This window comes from Pteronotus mesoamericanus, unplaced genomic scaffold (assembly GCF_021234165.1).
Source record: "Pteronotus mesoamericanus isolate MK-2021 breed Mesoamerican mustached bat unplaced genomic scaffold, CSHL_Meso_final contig_2, whole genome shotgun sequence".
NCBI classification, from domain to species: Eukaryota; Metazoa; Chordata; class Mammalia; order Chiroptera; family Mormoopidae; genus Pteronotus; species Pteronotus mesoamericanus.
In genome coordinates this window covers 28420745-28441553 of record NW_026555084.1, presented here as the reverse complement: position 1 = coordinate 28441553, position 20809 = coordinate 28420745, and the positions used below count along the sequence as shown (strand labels likewise).

General features: G+C 35.5%; 1 protein-coding gene and 1 pseudogene across 2 annotated transcripts in view; one reads left to right on the top strand and one right to left on the bottom strand.

Moving 5' to 3' along the window:
- AFF4 (ALF transcription elongation factor 4) overlaps positions 1-20809 on the bottom strand; it is an 88018-nt gene that overhangs the window by 29882 nt on the left and 37327 nt on the right. For both annotated transcript variants that reach the window (XM_054568480.1, XM_054568481.1), the window contains one exon: positions 1540-1576. In XM_054568480.1, the coding sequence (XP_054424455.1) occupies positions 1540-1576 (37 nt within the window). The remainder of the gene's footprint in view (positions 1-1539; positions 1577-20809) is intronic.
- On the top strand, positions 2404-3488 carry LOC129066750 (40S ribosomal protein S26-like; annotated as a pseudogene).

Sequence of the window (20809 nt, the reverse complement as noted above, 5' to 3'; positions counted from 1 at the left end):
GTAGAACTACAAACTCATGTAATCTTTTTGGAGGGCATCTGGTAATATTATCTTAACAATACTGTTAAATGCACATAACCATTGACTTAGCAATTATAATAAAAGGAATTTAACCGTACACATATATCTGGAAGAATACATAAACATACACATGGATGTTTATTACATAACAGTATAGTTTGTAACAGCAAAATCTGGAAACAAATGTCCAAGAGGGGACGACTGAAGCAAATTATGGTACTTACATTCAATGTAACACAATTTTAATGCTAAAAAGAATGAGCTAGAGCTTTATACTGATACAAAAAAAGCTTTTAAAATAAATTAAGTGAGCAACACGGGTAACAAAGAGAAGGTGCAGCTTATGATTCCATTTTCCAATAGTTAGCTTTGGGGAGAGAAAATAGAGGTTGGGTGTGAAAGTAAGGATGAGGCATTCTTAAAATATTTAAGAGAAAAAATGTAAAATCCCTGGTCTATAGCTAGCTACTTCCTGTATATTCATAACGTCAGGTCTCTTTTTCCTATAACAGCTTTAACACAGAAGAAATGGATATACAGTTAAAATTTGTTAACATTAAAAGGGATATTCTTCTAGTTTCATCTTTAAGATCACTAAAGGTAACACACTAAGTGTCAAAAAGTTCCATATTTTTACCTCCCAAAATAGTTTATTACCAGTATAAATCTTACTTAAGAGGGTATTACTCTTGGCAAAGAGAACATTTGTTTTCTTACAGAGTTATACAGTGAAATCTAGACATTTGCTACAGATTCTCCCCTTACCTCCAACCTCCCCACTATCAGATCTTAGGACCAGGCGTGAATTCCCGAAGGCTCTCTTCCCCTCAAACAAGGTCCTCTGAGAGGCCAACAGAGTGGTGTGGAGGTAGGAGAGGGTTATGTAGCAAACAGCAGGTTTTCTTCCCAGACCAAAGGAGTAAATACATAAATACAGGAAGAGAAGAGCCATTGTAAGGTACAATGATCCCTTCTTACTTGGAGTATTGCTATCATAGGACCAAGTGTCTTCATGAAAGAGATGGAAACACAGGGTGGCTCTTGGGTTTACAAAGTGCCAATCAAACAGAATCCATGAGCTTTTTAGCTCAAATACTTAGTAATAAAAATAGTTAATTGTGCCCGCACTGTTTTGGCTAAGTTGGTTGGGTGTCGTACCACAAAGCAAAAGGTTGCTAGTTTGATTCCCTGTCAGGGCACATGTCTGAACTGTAGCCTGGTCCCTGGTTGGGGCCGTGAAAGAGGCAATGATGGCTGTTTCTCTCCCACATCGATGCTTCTCTCCCTCCCTTCACCTTTCTCTAAAAATAAATAAAATCTTAAAAAAAAAAAAAGTTAACTTTGCTCTCCAACGGTCTGTAATTCTTCATTTTTAAAGCATATCAAGATTCAGTTCAACCCACTTCTAATCATCAAATCATAAAAACTGGAATAAGACATGCAAACAATTATTAAAGCAATATATATTACCAAGAGAAATGAATGCTCAAGAAAACCAAGAGGAAAAGAAATACTCACTTTGTTCTCCAGGGCCGAAGTTGGACTGCTGAGACTCCTAAGATAAAGGGGATATAAATTATATAGTAACGTTAAGTGAAAAAGTCTCATTAATGAATACATGCTTCAAATTACATAATTCCAGTTAATTCAATGAATTATGTTGAGTTCCTAAGAATACATAAAAAAAAGAAAAAAATTAATGATTCCATCTGATCAGCCTCAGCAATTTTGTAGTCAATAATGGACTTTCTCAGCGCTTAACACAAAAAGCAAAAAGCAACCTAATAGTCTTTATCATTCTTTTCAGTAGTATCCATGGTACTCCTATCCTAATTTAGAGCACTAGAAGAGCAAGTAAGATTCTTGGTTTTGCCCTGGCCGGGTGGCTCACCTGGCTGGAGCGTCATCCCGTGCACCAAAAGGTTGCAGGCTGCTTCCACGGTCAGGGCACATACCTAGGTTGCGGATTTGATCCCCAGTTGGGGCCCGTACAAGAGGCAACCGATTGATATTTCTCTCTCACACTGATCTTCCTCTCTCTCTCACTCTCAAATCAATAAACATATCCTCGGACAGGGATTAAAAATAAAAAAAAAAGATTCTTGGTCTTAAGAAAATGTTAAAAAAAAATTTTTTTAAATGCAATACCAAAAATTGTATGCTAGGGTGAATATAGCTGTACAACCTATACAGAGTCAAAATACACTTTTTTTATAGACCAAAAAACCCTACATGGTATTCCCATGTCATTTTACCTCATTTCTCTCTCTGCTCCCGGAATCTTACAATTAGCAACTTGAAGAAATTATCATATATCTCTTTATAAGCCCCGTACTAACACAGCGCCTGGTACGAGGAAGCACTAGTAAAAAGAAAGCCGAAATGCAGTGTCAGTGAAACATGAGTTTCTAAACTCAAGTGTCACGATCAGAATAGCTGTTTCACATGTGTAAATTGTCCATTTTTCTAGGTTAAGTCTCTGGTACACTATATAGTACTAAAATTACACAAACATCCCTAAATGCCTATTTAAAAATAAGCACAATCTACCTTTAACTACATAATTATCTGTGAAATAGAAATCCAAACAGTATGAAAGCTAAAATACAGTTTTGCTAATAAAAAAAAAGTTATAAACCTACATCTGTGGTCCACTAGTATTCAACAAGGGTGTCATGACCAATCAGGGGGAAAGAACTGTCTTTTCAGCAAATGGTGCTGGGACAACTGAACAGCCATATGCAAAAGAACGAAGTAGGATGCTTATTTTAGACAATATAAAAAATTTAAATTGAATCAAAGAGCTAAAACTACAAAACTCTTAGAAGAAAATGTAGTGTCAAATCTTAATCACCTTGGATTTGGCAAAGAATTCTTACATATGACACTAAAAGCACAAGACACAAAAAACCAAATAGTTAACATTAGAATTCATCAAAATTAAGAACTTTTGCGCCTCACAGGACACCATCAAGAAAGTGAAAAGACAATCCTCAGAACAGGGAGAAAATATTTGCAAATCATATATCTGATGAGACTGGTACCTACAATACATACAGAGTGCTAATCAGTTAACAATAAAAATACAAATAACCCAACTCTCTCAGGTCCTCTCTTCCAAGACGACCAAGAAAAAGAAGAAACCACAGGCGTGCCAAAAGAGGCTGTGGCCATGTGCAGCCTATTGCACCAACTGTACCCAATGCATGTCCAAGGACCAGGCCATTAAGAAGTTTGTCATTCGAAACAGAGTAGAGGCCACTGCTGTTAGGGACATTTCCAAAGCGAGTATTTTTGACGCCTATGTGCTTCCCAAGCTGCCTGTGAAACTGCACTGCTGTGTGAGCTGTGCCATTCACAGCAAGGCCGTCATGCATCATTCTTGTGAACCCCTGAAGGACCAAACATCCCTACCCCGATTCAGACCTTCAGGTGTTGCCCCACAACCTCCACCAAAGCCTATGTAGGGAGCTAAGACCTTAAGGACTGAAGTAAAGTTCTCTGGAAAAAAATGAAATGGAAGTTATACTTAAAAAAAAAAAAAGACAACCCAATAAAAAATGGGCAAAGGATCTGAATATATATTTCTCCAAGGAAGATATACAAATGGTCAATAAGCATATGAAAACACATTTGACATTTTTCATCAGGGGAAATACAAATCAAACACACAATGAGATAGCTACTTCATACCCACTAGGATGACTAGAATCACAAAGACAGGTAAGACATGTTGCCAAGGATATGGAGAAACTGAAAGCTTAGTGGAAATGTAAAATGATGTAGCTAGTTGCTTTGGAAAACAATCTGGCAATTCTTCAAATGATTATACATAGAGTTATCATATGAGCAAGCAAAATGAAAACATCCACACGAAAACTTGCACACAAATATTTACAGCAGTATTATTCACAATAACCAAAAGGTCAAAACAGCCCAGATGTCCTTCAGCTGATGAATGTATACAAATCGTGATACATATCTATACAATGAAATGTTATTTGGCCAACAAAAGGAACTGACACAAGCTACAACTTGAAAGAACCTTGAAAACATTATGCTAAGTGAAAGAATCCAGGTGTAAAAGACCACATATGGTATGTTCCATTTACATGATATGGCCAGAAAGGGGAAACCTGTTGAGACAGAGTAGATCAGTGGTTACATAGGGCTGGCAGGGGGAGAGAAGGGGATAACAGCTTAAAAGTAGGGAATTTCTTTTTGAGGTGATGAAAATGTTCTAAAATTGTAGTGATGGTTGCACATCTATAAATATACTCAAAACCATTTAATTGTCCACTTTAAATACGTGAATTGCATGGTATGTGAATTATATCTCAATAAGGCTACCTTAAAAACCCATAAAGCAGTGCCCAAGAGATCACACCTATGAATTGTGTTAAAAATGAAAAGAATCCTCCATCTCCTTGAATTGCTAATTTACCTGATAAGTGGTCTAAAAGTTAATAGTCCAAGCTTTTAAGTAATCTTTAACTCCCTTCCCTTATGTCTGACAATAGCCTGTCACCAAGTGCTACTGGATCCTGTCTCCAAAACATCTACTAAATGCAGCACTATCTCCTCTCCATGCAAAGTCTTCAGGTCCTTATCATTTTTCATCTACAATGGCCATCTAGTGGATTTACCTGACTCCAGTCTCTCTCCTTCACTCAACTACAGCCTCTAGCTAACCTTTCTAAAGACCATGTCTTAGTATGTGACATCATGACTCTTCTGTTTTCATAGAGCCTCCAATACTTCTTTGTCTTTCCTAAGGATAAAACATGAACTCTATGGCATGACATTCACTCATAGAAATGAGTGAATAGAATGATAAGCAAAAACAAACAAGGGCCTTGTTCTTATGGAGCTTAACACGCATATGAATAATGTCAATGACTATCTTTGCCACTACTCATGCAATAAAGATAAAATGGCAACTGTGATAAGTATAAGGAAGGGCAAATACAAACAGTACTATATAAGAACTTATAACTCTGTGTGTGTGTGTGTGTGTATGAGTGAGAGAATGAGTATGAATATGAATATGAATATGAATCTGGGCAGGAAGATTACCAAAGGCTTCCCTGAGTCAGTCCTGTGCAGGCTGAGTGCTGAAGGATATGTAGGAAGTAAACTGGGAAAGGAAGGAAAAGGTAAGTGTTCAGGGTAGAAAGAACAGCATGTGAAAAGACCAAAAAGGACAGGAGCACCCTGGTATAAAGGACTTAAAGGCAGTCTGTGGGAGGAAAAAGTACAGAAGGAAGAAGAGTGATGAAAAACGAGACTCAAGACTTGAGAAGCTGATTATATAGCTTGTAGACTTTATAGACCATATTAAAGATCTGCATGTGTGTGCAGTTTACTAAGCAAAAAAACTGACAACTGCATATTGTGAAGGTCATCCTTGCTATTAATCAGAGAACAGCTTTGGAAAAAATAGAATGGAAGTAAAGATATCAATTAGGAGATTACCACAGTGGTCCAAGTTGGAGATGACTACAGCTTAAACAAATAGGTATTCAAGCTTTTTTGATCATGCACCCCCTCCCCATTCTAAGAAACGCTTGCATTTTTAGCTCCAAAATATGTACAGTTGACCCCTGAACAACACGGGTTGGACTTGTGTGGGTCCACTTAATATACAGATTTTAAAAAACCCTCCTAAGGGTCAACTGTACATTTTATTCATTATTAATTAACTGATCTATCTATCTATCTATCTAGATCTCTAGCTCCAAAATGTTGAAATTTTACAGGGCTCAGAAAAAGTGAAATGATATTTTAGATTAATTTTAAAATTAGTCCTGGCTGGTGTGGCTCAGTGGACTGAGTGCCCACCTGCGAATCAAAAGGCCACCGGTTCAATTCCCAGTCAGGGCACAGGCCTGGGTTGAGGGCCACGTCTCCAGTTACAGGTGTGCAAGAGGCAGCTGCATGTTGATGTTTCTCTCCATCTTTTTCTCCCTCCCTTCCCCTCTCTCTAAAATCAATAAATAAATAAATAAATAAATAAATAAAATCTCTAAAAATTTTTTTTTAATTTTATTTATTAATGGCAACAAGTTTTCTTACACACAAAAAAATAATGCTTCAGAGGTTTACTGCTAATATTGGTTTATGAGGGAGCAGATAGAAGAGGAGAAAGGAGGGATAAATGTTAATGGAAGGAGATGTGACTTTGGGTGGTGACCACACAGTAATACAATGGTATATTATAGAAGCACACAATTTAAACCTATGTAATTTTATTAACCAATGTAACCCCAATAAATTCAATAAAATATTTTTTAAAATGGCTTATTCTGATGTTTGGCTTCACTGGATACTACAAAGACACTTCCACACAAATGGAAGAACTGCTATACTGCGTAAGTCATGATACCAAATTTCAATCCTATACCTTAATTACAATTTCAAAGATTTCTACTGAAACCGAGATAGCAGATTTCCAATTTTCACTGATATAAATGATTTTTTTTAAAAAAAGACTGTATTTCAATATTTTTAGAAAATAGATTCAAAACCCACTGAATTTAGAAAATTTTCAAATCTGTAAAGTATACACATATGAGGTGATTATAGTTTTTGTCAACTACAATAATACATAGTAATGACATTATTTTGTTTTAAATGAGAGTTATTGCTAAAACATCATCTATACCCTCAAAGGACAAGAGGGTATAACTTATTATTTAAAAAAATGTTATGAAAAGATACAGTGTATTTGGGACTTGTGTGTAAGGGAGAGGGAAGAGAGAAGGCGAGGGAGGGAGGGACACAGGTGTGTGTGTGTGACTCATTTTTAAATGGGGTAACTATGAAAAAAATAAGCAGTGCACTTCTACCTCTTTGACATTCAGGAGTGTCACAGAGGTTCTACATAAAAAAAGGAGGAGACAGGGGTTTGGAGGAAGGAGGAGAAATTATTACACTTTAGGATTTACCTTTCTCAGCTTTATCTTTCCTTCAGTGGTACACAAAATGGTAGCTCTTCAAGTATTTTGTAACTGAGAAAGAATCTAACGAATAGCGCAAATGGAGACTACCAGAAGCACCTGTACTGTGATCCCTTAGAGCTAACTTTGTACACTGCATGATCTATTTTGTTTTGGGGAGAGCAGGTGGAAAGTACCTTGCAAATTTCTTTTTTTTTTTTTTAATTGTATTTATCACCCCTATACCTTCTTCTACCTCCACCCACCCACTCCGGGGCCGCCCCCACCCCCACAATCACCACACTACCACACTGCTGTCTGTGTCCCTGAGTTCTTTCTCTTTTTCTTTTTTGCTCAATTGCGCCCCCCCCCCAGAGCTGTCAGCCTGCTCTCTATTTTTGAGTCTGTATTTTGCTCCTTAGATCAGTCAGTTCATTAGATTCCACACATGAGTGAAATCCTATAACTGTCTTTCTCTCTGACTGGCTTATTTCATTTTATAATTTGGTTGTAATTATTTAAAAATGTTATAATTTATTACAATAGCCGCATCCTGAATCACCAGCTCTGTATTTTAAGCTGTTTCAACAGTTTCCTAAGGAATGCACTTTAGTATGTTCGCTGTTTTCTTTCAGTACATGATTTCGGTCATTTTCCCAAAAGGAGAAAGACCAAATTTTTGAACAAAGGCATAGAACATGGGGAGCAACATCAAAAGTCATGTTTAATAAAATTTAACTAAATTTTGATGTATGTTTAAGAACTGAACTGAATTATCACATAACTCAAAACATCACTGAGCATAAATTGTGATGCCATCATAATTTTGCTACTATTTCAAGGTATATTATACATGAAAACCAAGGTTAAAGATACAAATGCATAGTCAAACTATTATTGACAATACATGTCTTCTTTTTCTTATGTTTATGGCATCCTTGTTTCTACTTTGTACTGCGGCAGATACCAGGAGAAGGTAAATATCAACTCTGCTATTTCCTTGTTTGCTGAGCAATGCATTTTAGTGTTATTTTCATTCAGTAGTTTCACTGCAGGTATATTTTTTAAGCCACTTGTGCATTAGTGAAGACTGCTGAATTAAAACCAGTAAATAGAATCTGTAAGTCATCTTAACCAAGCACTCTTAAAACCGCAGTATACCACAGCTAAGAGCAGCAAATGAATGAGAGCAGTTCTACAGACTTTTCCATATCAAGAAAACCTAAACTCTTGGAATATCCCACATGTTAGAAATAAGATGTGGCCCTCTGCCATTCAGATCAAGAGAGATAATATTTATTTGATTTTTTCCCCTTTATGATTGAAAAGTTTATAAAGATTTTTTAGAACAAAAACTAAGAACAAAGTTTTCATTCACCTCACCCATTCTCCAATGCATACAACACTGAGGTATATGCTTTCCACTTTGGAGCTCACTAACGTACCACAATGGTAACAAAGATGGAGAAAAATTAATGGAATTGAACACATTAAAGGAGGTAAAATCACTGGGACTTGGTGACCGTCTATGGGCGTGATGGAGAGGAAAGTGTCAAATACAACTCCCACAAGGTTTTTCTAGTGTCACCAGGATAGAGAATGGAGGAGAGGGCCATGCTTGTTTTCTCTTTGTTTGCTTCTTGGTTGGGAACTAGCACAGAGAATCATGAGTTCTCCCTGGAAGATGTCTCATTGTCACTTGAAATTCAACATCTACGAAAAAGTCAAGTAAATACCTGGATATATTGTATCTGCAATTAAGATAAAAATTTTTACTAACATAAAAATTTGTGAAATACCTAGGTAAAGAGAAATGGAGTTCAAAGATTAGACAACTTAGGTCTAAGTATGTTGCTGACAACTGTGCATCCAATTAAACATTAATATGTAATTCTTTTTTCTACTGTACTATTTCACTCCCCTAACTAAATGTTTGACACACTGAGGCAAAACACATTTCTTCTTTTGTATTCTCTTATAATACACAGCACAATACCCAGAAAACTTAACGGTAGGGGCACACACAGAGGAGGAAGGGGAATGGCCAGAGAAACAAACTAAATCTGGATGAGCAATGTATAATGGGGAAAAAAGAAACAGGTTAAAAACAATATTCAGAGCTCATGAGAAGCCCACTGAAGATTAAAAAAAGAAAGAAAGAAAAATGTTAATGGGAGTTGCCCCAATGGGCCATTGATAATCTTAATAAAAATGGTCTTGGTGAGGTATGAAGGGCAGAAGCAAGATCAGATTGGACTGAGGACTGTGGTGGAGGAAAGAATATTAACAGCGCATATGAATCACTATTAAGTCTAACTCTAAAGAGGAGTGGCTGGAGAATAACATGGAATACACGGAACTTTTTGTTCCTAAATGGGACACATCAAGAGTGTTTAAGTGGAGGACTTGGATTCATTAAACTAGCTCTCCAAATATGTTCACAACTCAACTCGTCACATACCACTGGCCGCCTGTGACCCGTTCCTTCTGTTAATGGGCGCAAAGTCCTCTCTGTTGTGCTCCCTATTTTCCCATGTGCTTCTGGCGCTCCCACGCTTCTTTTTCTAACCCCAAGTGGGGGCACCTTCTCTAGAATGCCATCTCAAAATTTTCTATGTAGCAAAACGCTGTCCCTTTTCTGTCCTTTCACTAGTCCATATGGTTAGTGCACAAGGAGGAAAAGTGCCTATTTAGGCTTGGCATAAGGCTTTAAACTATGAAGTTATAGTCGCTGAAGAATTCAGAGAATGGGACGAGCTATAAAAACAAAACCTGACCCGTAAAAGCAACCCGAATGAAGCAATAATCAGTAGGGAGCTGAGATATTAGGAAATACCAAAAATCTGAACATACTTACCTCAGTTTATGTGTGTGCGCGCGCGCTCTCTCTCTCTCTCTCTCTCTCTCAATACAAGTTCAGTCAATAAACATTTACTGAACAGCTATTATGGTGCCAGGAACTATTCTAGGCATTGACACACACTTTTCTAATTGCTTCTTTAAATACCACACTTAGTTAAGAGTAGAGTAGAAGCATCTAAATGGTTTAGTGCTATACCCATAGCACCTAGAACACTGCCAGGGATTGTTCCAAGCACACAGGGAATATGTGCAAGGGCAGTCAAGAAGCTTTAGTATGCTCCAAACTACCACTGGAAAACCTACCAATCTATCACCAACTATGCCCATTCACTCTGCTTTCCCAGAGACAAAGAATGACCTAAGTGGGCTCCACACTAAAGTTAACATCCTCTACTTGGGCACTGAATCTCAGTCCTTCCTGGGAAGACTTCCCAACATTATCTTCTTTCTTTCCCATGTGTCATCTCTTCTTCCCTTTTTACTAAATCACTAAGATTAGTATATAAATATGATAGAATATCCTCATCTTATAAAAATACTCACCTTACAACACCACCATACCCGCCTTGAAATCACATTTCTCTTCTCCCCTTTACAGACAATGCATCAAAAGAAAATCTTCTATATGTTCACATTCTCCAACATCTTGTGGGCCACCTGAAATCATTCTTTTGCCTTCTACTTTCTAACTAAAGTGTTTGTGTCACTGATAAATACTACCTTGTCAAATCTAATACCTGGAACATAGTGAGAGCTTATAAGTATCTGTTTAATAAACAAACATATAAACATACCAAATTTATAGAGACAAAACCCACAATTCTGAAATCAAAAATATAGTAAATGAGATTACCAAAAGATTAGACATTTCAGAACAAATGATTACTTAACCTGAAGATATAGTAATAGAAACTACCCAAAATGAAACAGCAAAAGATAAAAAACTAAAAAAACCAAATAGCACATTACTGAGCTGTGGAACAACTTCAGGAGGCCTAATGTACATGTAATTAGTCCCTGGAGAAAAGAGAAGAAAATACAGAAAAATATTTTGAGAAAAGAGTAGCAAAATTTTTCCTAATGTGATAAAAACTATAAACCCAAAGTTCCAAGAGGCTAATAAATAATAACCAAGCACAAGCAAGATGAAAAGAATCACACTAAGATACATTATAATTGAACAGCTTAACATCAGTGATTAAAAAAAAATCGTAAAAGAAGCCTGAAGGAAAAAAATGACACATTACAAAGAAAGAAAGAAGGAATGACAATAAATTACATAGCAGAGACAATGCAAGCCAGGAGAGAGCAGAGCTTTGTCTTCAACATAGAATTCTACATCCAATAAAAATACCTTAAAAAGAAAGGCGAAATAAATACTTATTTCAGACACAGCAAAACTAAAAGCATTCATCATTACCAGCAAATAAGCACTAAAAGAAATGTTAAAGAAAGTCCTCTAGGGAGAAGGAAAATAATGAGAGAGAGGAATCTGGATGAATTCAAAGGAAATGGTACGTGTGTGAGGAAATACAAAAGCCTTTTTTACTATTATTTGAATACTATAAACAAAATATCAGAATGCTTAATGGAAAATAGTAACAATATTGTGGGGTTTACAACTTACATCAAAGTAAAATATATGCAATAATAGTACAGATGCTGGGAAGGGAGAAATGGAGGCATAATATAGAAACGTTCATACATAATAGAAAAGAATGGTATATTATTACTTGAAGCTAGACTTTGATAAGTTAAAGACATATTCTATAAATCCTGGAGCAAACATTAAATAACACAAAGAGTTATAGCTAATAAGCCAAAAATAAATGTAAAAATGAAAAATGCTCAATCCAAAAAAGGCCAAAACAACAACAAAGACCAGATGTGACAAGTAGATATTAAAAAGTAAGATGATAGAGATTTAAACACAGACATATCAATAATCACATTAAATATAAATGATCTAAATACCTTAATAAAAGAGCATAAAGTGTCAGATTGGATTTTTTAAAAAGCAAGATAAAAATGATATGTTACCTATACGAAATGCATTTTAAATATAAAGACACAGCTTAAAAGGATGAAAAAGGGTATACACTAATCAAAAGAAAGCTAGAACAGTTATATTAATATGAGACAAAGTTTATTAGCAGGATTAAAAGGGATTATTTAATAATGATAAAGAGGTCAATTCATTGAGAGCAATAGCAATCCCAAATGCTTATGCATTTAAAAACAGAGCTTAAAAAGTAAAAAGAAATGGATAAGCAAAAACAAACAAATTCAAAAATGTAGCTGGAGATTAATTACAACTCTCAATTGATAGAACAAATAGAATTAAAATGAATAAGAACATAGAAAACTTGAATAATATAAGCCAACTTCACCTAATTGACATTATAGGGTACTACATTCAACAGTAGCTGAATACACATTCTCTTCAAGTATCCATGAAATATTTATCACAGTGGAATTAAACCACAAATCAATAACAAAAAATATGTGGAACATTTAGAAATTAAATGACACTTCAAAATAACCCACAGAACAAAGAAGAAATTAAAAAAAAAAACAAACACAAAACCCCAGAAGGTATCCTGAACTGAATAAAAATGATAACACATACTAAGATTTGTGGGTTGCAGATAAAACACTGCTTAGAAGGAAATTTGTAACACTTAAAGTGTACATTAGAAAGTGAGAAAGATCTCAGTTCAATGACCTTAGTTTCCACTTTAAGAATATTTTTCAGCCCTCACTCGTGTGGCTCTGCGTTGGGCGCTGTCCTGCAAACCAAAAGGTTGCTGGTTTGATTCCCGGTCAGGGCACACGCCTGGGTTCTGGGCCAGGGCCAGGTGGGGGTGTGCAAGAGGTGATTGATTGATGTTTCTTTTGTACATCAATATCGCTCTCCCTCTCTTTCTCCCTCCCTTCCCCCTCTCTAACAATAAAATTAAATAAAATTTTTAAAAAATTTTTAAAGGAGCACATTAAACCAAAAGAAAGCAGAACAAAAAGTAACAAAGATCGAAGTGAAATCAATACAGTAAAAAAAGAAAAACAATCGAGATAAAAACAAAAGTGTTTAAAGAAGATCTATAAAACTGACAAACCTCTAACCAGAGGAAAAAAGGAGAGAAGAAACAAATTACCGATAACCAGAATAAATTATTTGGGAATATTATCAAAACTTAGACCAATAAATCTGATGTCTTTGACAATCAGTAGATAAAATGGACAAACTGCCTGAAAGACACCAACTATCAAAAAACATTCAAGGAGGAGAGAACATGAATAGCCCTACATCTATTAAATAAATGTAATTTTTACTTAAAAACAGTCCTACATGCCCTTCCTGGTGTGACTCAGTAGACTGGGCACCGGCCTGTGAACCAAAGAGTCACCTGTTGGATTCCCAGTAAAGGCACATGGCTGGGTTGCGGACCAGATCCCCAGCTGGGGGCATGTGAGGCAACCACACTGATATTTCTCTCTTCCTCTTTCTCTCACCTTTTATCTAAAAATAAATAAAATCTTTTTTGAAAAAAGTAAAATCATTTAAAAAAAAACAAACCTGTCCTACAAAGAAAGCTCAATACCCAAAGGATTTCACTAGTGAATTTTAATAAACATTTAAGGAATAAATAATACCAATTCTACACAAACAATTCCAGAAAATTAAAGAGGAGGGACTTATGTTACAACTCATTCTATGGAGCCAGAATTACTCTGATACCAAGGCCAGGCACAGATGCAAAATCAACAAATTACAGACCAATGTCTCTCAGGAACACAGATACAAAAATTATTTTTAAAAAACTTTTTTGAAAATCAAATTCAAAACTATGTAAGGCACAGTGAAATTTTAACCAGAAATGTTATATTGATTTTAAATTTAAAAATTAACTAAGGTAATTCACATGTTAGTCACACGTCAAAAAAAAAAGGGGGGGGGGGGGAATCCTATTATATCAAAGATGCAGCCAAAACATTCAACAAACTCCAAATCCGTTCTTGATAATAACTCTCAGGTTAATAGGAATTGAAGGGAACTTACTTCCTCAATTAATAAATGACATCTACGAAAATCTCACAGCTAAGATCACACCAAATGGTATGATCACTGAATTCTTTCCTGTCTATGATCACAAATAGGGCAAGAATATCTACTCTCACCACTCTGTTTAACATTGTAATAGACGTTCTGGCCAGTGAAATGAAGCAAGAATAAGAAATGAGACAATGAAACAGAAACTGGAACATGCTTTATTCACAGATGACAATGACTGCCTAATTAGAAAATTCTATGATACCTACAAAAATGCTACTAAAATTAAGAAAATGTATGAAGGCTGCAAGATAAAATCACAAATAAAATGTGTTCCTATAAACTAGAAATGGGAAGTCAAACACTAAAATTTACAAAATACCATTAATAATAGCATCAAAAATGACATACTCAGAAACAACTCCAATAAAAGATGTGGGGCAAGACCTAGACATTGAAAAATGCAAAACAATAATGACAGGAATTAAATTATATCTAAATAAATAGAAGATAAATGCTCATGGATCAAAAGACTCAATATTGCTAAGATGTTAATTATTCCCAAATTGACCATAGGTTCAATGCAATTTCTATCAAAATCCCATAAAGCTCTTATGTTGAAATTGACAAGCTAATTGTAAAATTCACATGAAAATGCAAAAGGATCTAGAAATATCATAACAATTTTAAAAAATAATAATATAATTGGGGGATCTGATATCAGATAACCAAGACAACGTGGTAGAGGCACTGAGACAAAGAAACTAATGAAACCGAGCGTAGTCAGAAATCTACCATACAGATACGGTCAACTGCAATCACTAAAGCATTTCAGTGGAGAAAGAAAATCTTTTTAAACAAATGATAGTGGAATTAGATATCCACATACTGAAGAGAAGAGGGTCAGGGAGGGGGGGGGAGGGGAGGAGAGGAAAGAAATGTGACCCATATCTTGTCACCCTATATAAAAATTAACTTAAAATGGATCATAGACCTAAATGTAAAACTTAAAACTAAGAAAAGTCTAGGAAAAAGCATAAGACAATTTGAGTTAAGCAAATATTTCGTAGATACCAGAAACATGGTCTACAAAATAAAAAATTGATGAATTTTACTTCATTAATATTAGCAACTTCTGCCCTTTGAAAGACACTGTTAAGATAATAAAAAAGTTAGCCACATATTTGTGAAAAAATCTGCAAAACACATATCTTATAATGGATTTGCATCCAGAAAATATAAACAACTCTCAATATTCAATGAGAACAAAAATCCAATAAAGGATGGGCAAAAGAGTCAAACAGACAAAAGAAGACATTAAAATGGCAAATAAGTACATGAAGACAATGAATATCATTAGTCACTAGAGAAATGCAAATTAAAATCACAGTAAGACACCCTGACACAATTGCAAGTAGAGCTAAAACTTTAGAAGACTGACCATACTAAGTGTTGGTACGATGTGGAACAACTAGAACGCTCATACACTGCTGGCAGAAATATAAAATGTTGACAACTCAAACCATTTTCAACCACTGTGTAAAACAGTTCAAGTTTTTTAAAAAGTTAAACATTACACCTACCATATACCCAACTTCTTCACTCAAAGGTATCTACCAAAGAGAAATAAAAGCTTATGTCCATACAAACACTTTTATTACAAATATTCACAGCAACTTTAATAGCCAAAAATGGAAACACAAATGTCCATCTGTAGGTGAATGATAAACAAACTGTGGTATAATAATAAAACTAAATGCTGCCTAGCAATTAAAAACAATAAGTTATACATGCAACAATATGACCGAATCTCAAAATAATTTTGTGGAATGAAAGAAACTAGAACAAAAGGTATGTAATTTACATAAAATTCTCAGAAATGCAAACTAACCTATAGTGGCAAATCAAAATAGTGGACAGAAGGGGCAAAGATTAGAAGGAAAACAGCATTATAAAGAATCATTAAAAAATTGGGGTGATTGCTATATTAATTATATTGATTGACGTGATAGTTTCACAGATGTACACATATGTCAAAACCTACCCAATTTTATACTTTCGGTACCATTTACTAAATACCAATTAATCCTCAATAAAGCTATTGAAAAGAAGATATTCATTCAAGTGCTTAAAAATATAAGAACTATGTGACAAAATTTAGCACCTGTTTATGACAAAAACTCTGAGTGAAGTGGAAATAGAGGGAAACTCAATATAATAAAGGCCATATATGACAAAACGGAAGTTAACATCATACTCAACAAGGAAAGACTAAAAATATGTCCATTAAGAAACAAGACGGATGTACACTTTCACTACTCTTATTTAATATAATACTCAAAGCCCAAGCTGCAAAGAACAAGAAGACTATATGAAAGGCAATCCAAATTGGAAAGAAAGAAATAAAACTGTCATTATTTTCAGATGATGTGATACTATATATCAAGATCTTTCCAGAAAAAGCCCGGCCATTGTTAATACAACGAGAATGGTTTGTATGACATCAATGTAACCTGGCATCCAAGGACAGTGGACTGGAATATACATGCATGAACAATGACGACTTCACTGTACTAGTCAGTGGGGGCTGTAGACACCGTTAAGTGAGCATGTGTACTGAGTAGCCATCACATTCAAAATGACTGAGCGAGTAGAGCAACGAATCTGCATCCAATTTTGCATTAAGCTTGAACATTTTCCAAGGAAAACTATTTGGATGATTCAGAAGGCCGCAGCTGTGGGCAACTAGTGATTGTCAGCTTCATCAAGACAATGCGCCAGCTCATGTGGAGTTTTTCTGGCAAAACATCATATAATCCAGGTGACTTAGCCCCTCTACAGTCCAGATTTGGTGCCCTGTGACTTCTGGCTTTTCCCTAATCTAAAGCACCTTTGAAAAGGAAGAGATTTCAGGCTGTCAATGAGATTCAGGTAAATACAACGGGGCAGCTGATGCTGACTGGGAGAACTGATGTCGATTCTGTAAGGTCCCAAGGTGCCTACTTTGAAGGGGACTGGGGAATCACTGTCCTATTTACAATGTTTCTTGTATCTTGTATCTTCTTACATAAATGTCTCTAGTTCTTCTATTACATGGCTGGATTCCTTATGGACAGACCTCATCTAGAGAACTGTAGAGATTCCACCAAAAGCTACTAAAACTGATACATGAATTCAATAAAGCAGCATGATATAAATATTCAGGAATTGGCTGCATTTTTATACACCAATAATGAACTATCAGAAAGAGAAACTAAGAAAATAATCTCATTTACCATTGCACAAAAAAAGGGGGGGGAGGAGGAGAAGGTGGAAGGGGACGGGAGGGGAGAGAAAGAACCTAGGAATATATCTAACCAAGAAGGTTAAAGACCTGTACTTGGAAAATTACAAGACACTGAAGAAAAAAACTGAAGAAGATACAAATGAATGGAGGTATATACCACGCTCATAGACAGGAAGAATTAACATCATTGAAATATTCATACCTTCAAATAAATCTATAGGTCCAACACAATTCCTATAAATACCAATGGTATTTTTCACAGAACTAGAGCGAGTAATTCAAAAAGTTATTTGGAAAAGACCCTGAATAGCCAGAGCAATCTTGAGAAAAAAGAACAAAATTTGAAGTATCATGCAACCTGACACCAAGGCTATTGTAATCAGAATAGCACGGTGCTAGCATAAAAACAGACACATAGATCAATGGAGCAGAACAGAGAGCCCAAAAATAAACCCACACCTACATGATCAATTAAAATATAACAAAGGAGGGAATAACATACAAAGGGTATAAAGACAGTTTATTCAATAAATGGTTTTGAAAAAGTTGGACAGATACATGCCAAAAATGAAACTGGATCACCTAATTACAACATAAATAAGAAAAAACTCAACATGGATTAAAGACTCAAAACCATAAAAATCCTAGAAGTAAACATGGACACAGTAAAATCTCAGACATTTCTCTTAGTAATATTTTGTTTTTTATATATCTCATCAGGCAAGGAAAAGAAAAGAAAAAATAAACAGATGGGATTACATCAAACTAAAAGTTTTTGCAGAGCAAAGGAAACTTATCAACAAAATGAAAAGACAACTCACTGAATGGGTGAACATATTCGTCAATGATACATCTGATAGGGGGTTAATAGCCAAAAATTTATAAAGAACTCACACAACTCAACACCAAAAAAACAAACAACCCAATTAAAAAGTGGGTAGAGGGCCTGAACAGACACTTCTCCAAAGAGGATATACAGATGGCTAATACATATAAAAGATGTTCGATGTCACTAATCATCAGAGAAATGTAAATTAAAACCACAGTGAGAAGATATCACCTCACACCTGTCAGAATGGCCACCATCAATAAACCAACAAACAAGTGCTGGCGAGGCTATGGAGAAAGGGGGAACCCTTTCGCACTGCTGGTGGGAAATTAAGATCGGTGCAGCCACTGTGGAAAGCAGCATGGAGATACCTCAAAAAATTAAAAACAGGACTGCCTTATGACACAGCAATTTCACTTCTGCGTGTGTATATATATATATGAAGAAACCCAAAACATTAATTGGAAAGAACATATGCACCCCTATGTTAATTGTAGTGTTATTTACAGCCAAGATATGGTAGCAACCCAAATGCCCATCAATAGACGAGTAAATATATAATGGAATATTACATGGTCATAAAAAATAATTGAATCTTACAATTTGCAACAGCATGGATGGACCCAAAGAGTATTATTAGGCTAAGCATAACAAGTCAGGCAGGGAAAAACAAATACCATTATAATCTCACTTTTATGCAGAATCTAAAGAATAAAATTTTTTTTAAAAAGTAGAAACAGACTCCTAGATAAAAAGAACAGACTAATAGTTGTGGGGGTAGGGGGCTGGGACAATGGGTGATAAAGATGAAAGGGATTTAGAAATACAGATCCGTAGTTACAAACTATTTATGGGGATATAGAGCACAGCACAGGGAATACAGTCAATAATATTATAGTAACGCTGTACAGTACCAGGTGGGTACTTGAAATATTGAGGGGATCACTTTGTAAAGTATATGACTACCTAACCATTATGCTATACACCCAAAACTAATATAAAATAATACTGAATATAAACTGTAACTGAAAAAAAAAATTAAAAAGAGAAAATGAAAAAACACTTTTTAAAAATATAGGAAATAGTAAGTTGTGAGGTTTATGACATATAGGTGAGTGAGTGATAAAAGCACAGGGACTATAAGGAGGGAAATGAAGTTACACTGTTGTAAAGTCATTAAGCTATATATGAAATGATATATTATTTAGAAGTACTTGTGGGCAGTGTGGCCAAGCAGCCTTAGGTGCTGGATTAAAAGTAATTGAGATGTCATACTGTAAACTCTAGAGTGATCACACAAAACACATAAAAACACAACTTAAATGTAAAAACAGATTTGTGCAGTGTACGGAGAGGGTGCTGTGACTGATTGAACATGTCAAAAGTGGTTTGCAAAGTTTTGTGCTGGAGATTTCTCGATGGATGAAGCTCCATGGTCAGGTAGAGCAGGTGAAGTTGACAACAGTCAATGTTGTATCACATGGGAGACAGCTGACATACTCAAAATATCGAAATCAATAAAGTTATTGGTGAAAATGAAAAGAGTGTCTTTCATTTTATGGAAAAAACCTAAAGGGACTTTTTAGTCAACCCAATAATAATATTTAAAACTATAAAATTCTTAGGAAAAAACATAGGAGTAAATCTCTGTTACCTTGGATCATGCAATGGTTTCTTAGCTATGACACCAAAAACACAAACAAGAAATAGAGAAATTGGACTTCATCAAAATTAAAAATTTTTGTGCTTTAAAGAATACCATCAAGCTTTGATCAGTGTGGCTCAGTTGGTTGGGTATCATCCCACAAATCAAAAGGTCGCCATTTTGATTCCCGGTCAGGGCATGCACCTGGGTTGCAGGTTTGATCTCTGGTCAGGGCACACGAGAGAGGCAACCAGTGGATGTTTTTCTCCCTCACTGTCTCCCTCCTTCTCTCCCTCACTTTCTCCCTCCCTCCCCTCTCTCTAAAAATAAATAATAAAGCCTTTAGAGAATACCATCAAGAAACCCACAGCATAAAAGAAAATTTTTGCAAATCGTGTGTCTGATAAGTGACTGCACGCCAAATAAACAAAGAACTCCTATAACTTAATGTTAAAAAGACAACCTAACTTAAAAATCAGCAAAATATCTGAGATGTATATTTATTATCTTCTAATAAGATATACAAAGGCCAATAAGGCCATGAAAAGATTCTCAGCATGATTAACCATCAGAAAAATGAGTATCAAAACCACACTGACATTCCAGTTCACACCCACTAAACTACCTATAATCAAAAAGAAACATAGTAACAAGCTGGCCAGGATGTGGACAATTCAAACTCTCATACACTGCTGGTGGGTTACGTAAAATGGACCAGCTACTTCAGAAAATCATTAGGCAGTTCCTCATATATTAAACACACAGTTTCCATAGGACCTAGCATTTCCACTCCTGGGTAGATAAACAAAGAGAATTGAAAACATACATCTACACAAACACTTTATTAATGTTACAGCAGCATTTGCCTTAATAGCCAAAAACTGAAAACAATCCAAATGTCAATCAACTGAAGAGATAAACAAAATACTATATATCCATACAATAAAATATATTCAGCCAGCCCTTACAGGTGTGGCTTGGTTGGGCGTTGTCCTGCAAGCAAAAGGTCACCAGTTTGCCCTGCTCAGGGTGTGTGTGAGAGGCAACCAATCACTGTTTCGCTCCCTTACTTTCTTGCTCCCTTCCCCTCTCTCTATAAACAATTAAATAAAACCTTTAATAAATTACATTCAGTCATAAAAAATGAAGTACTGATACATACTATCACATAGATGAA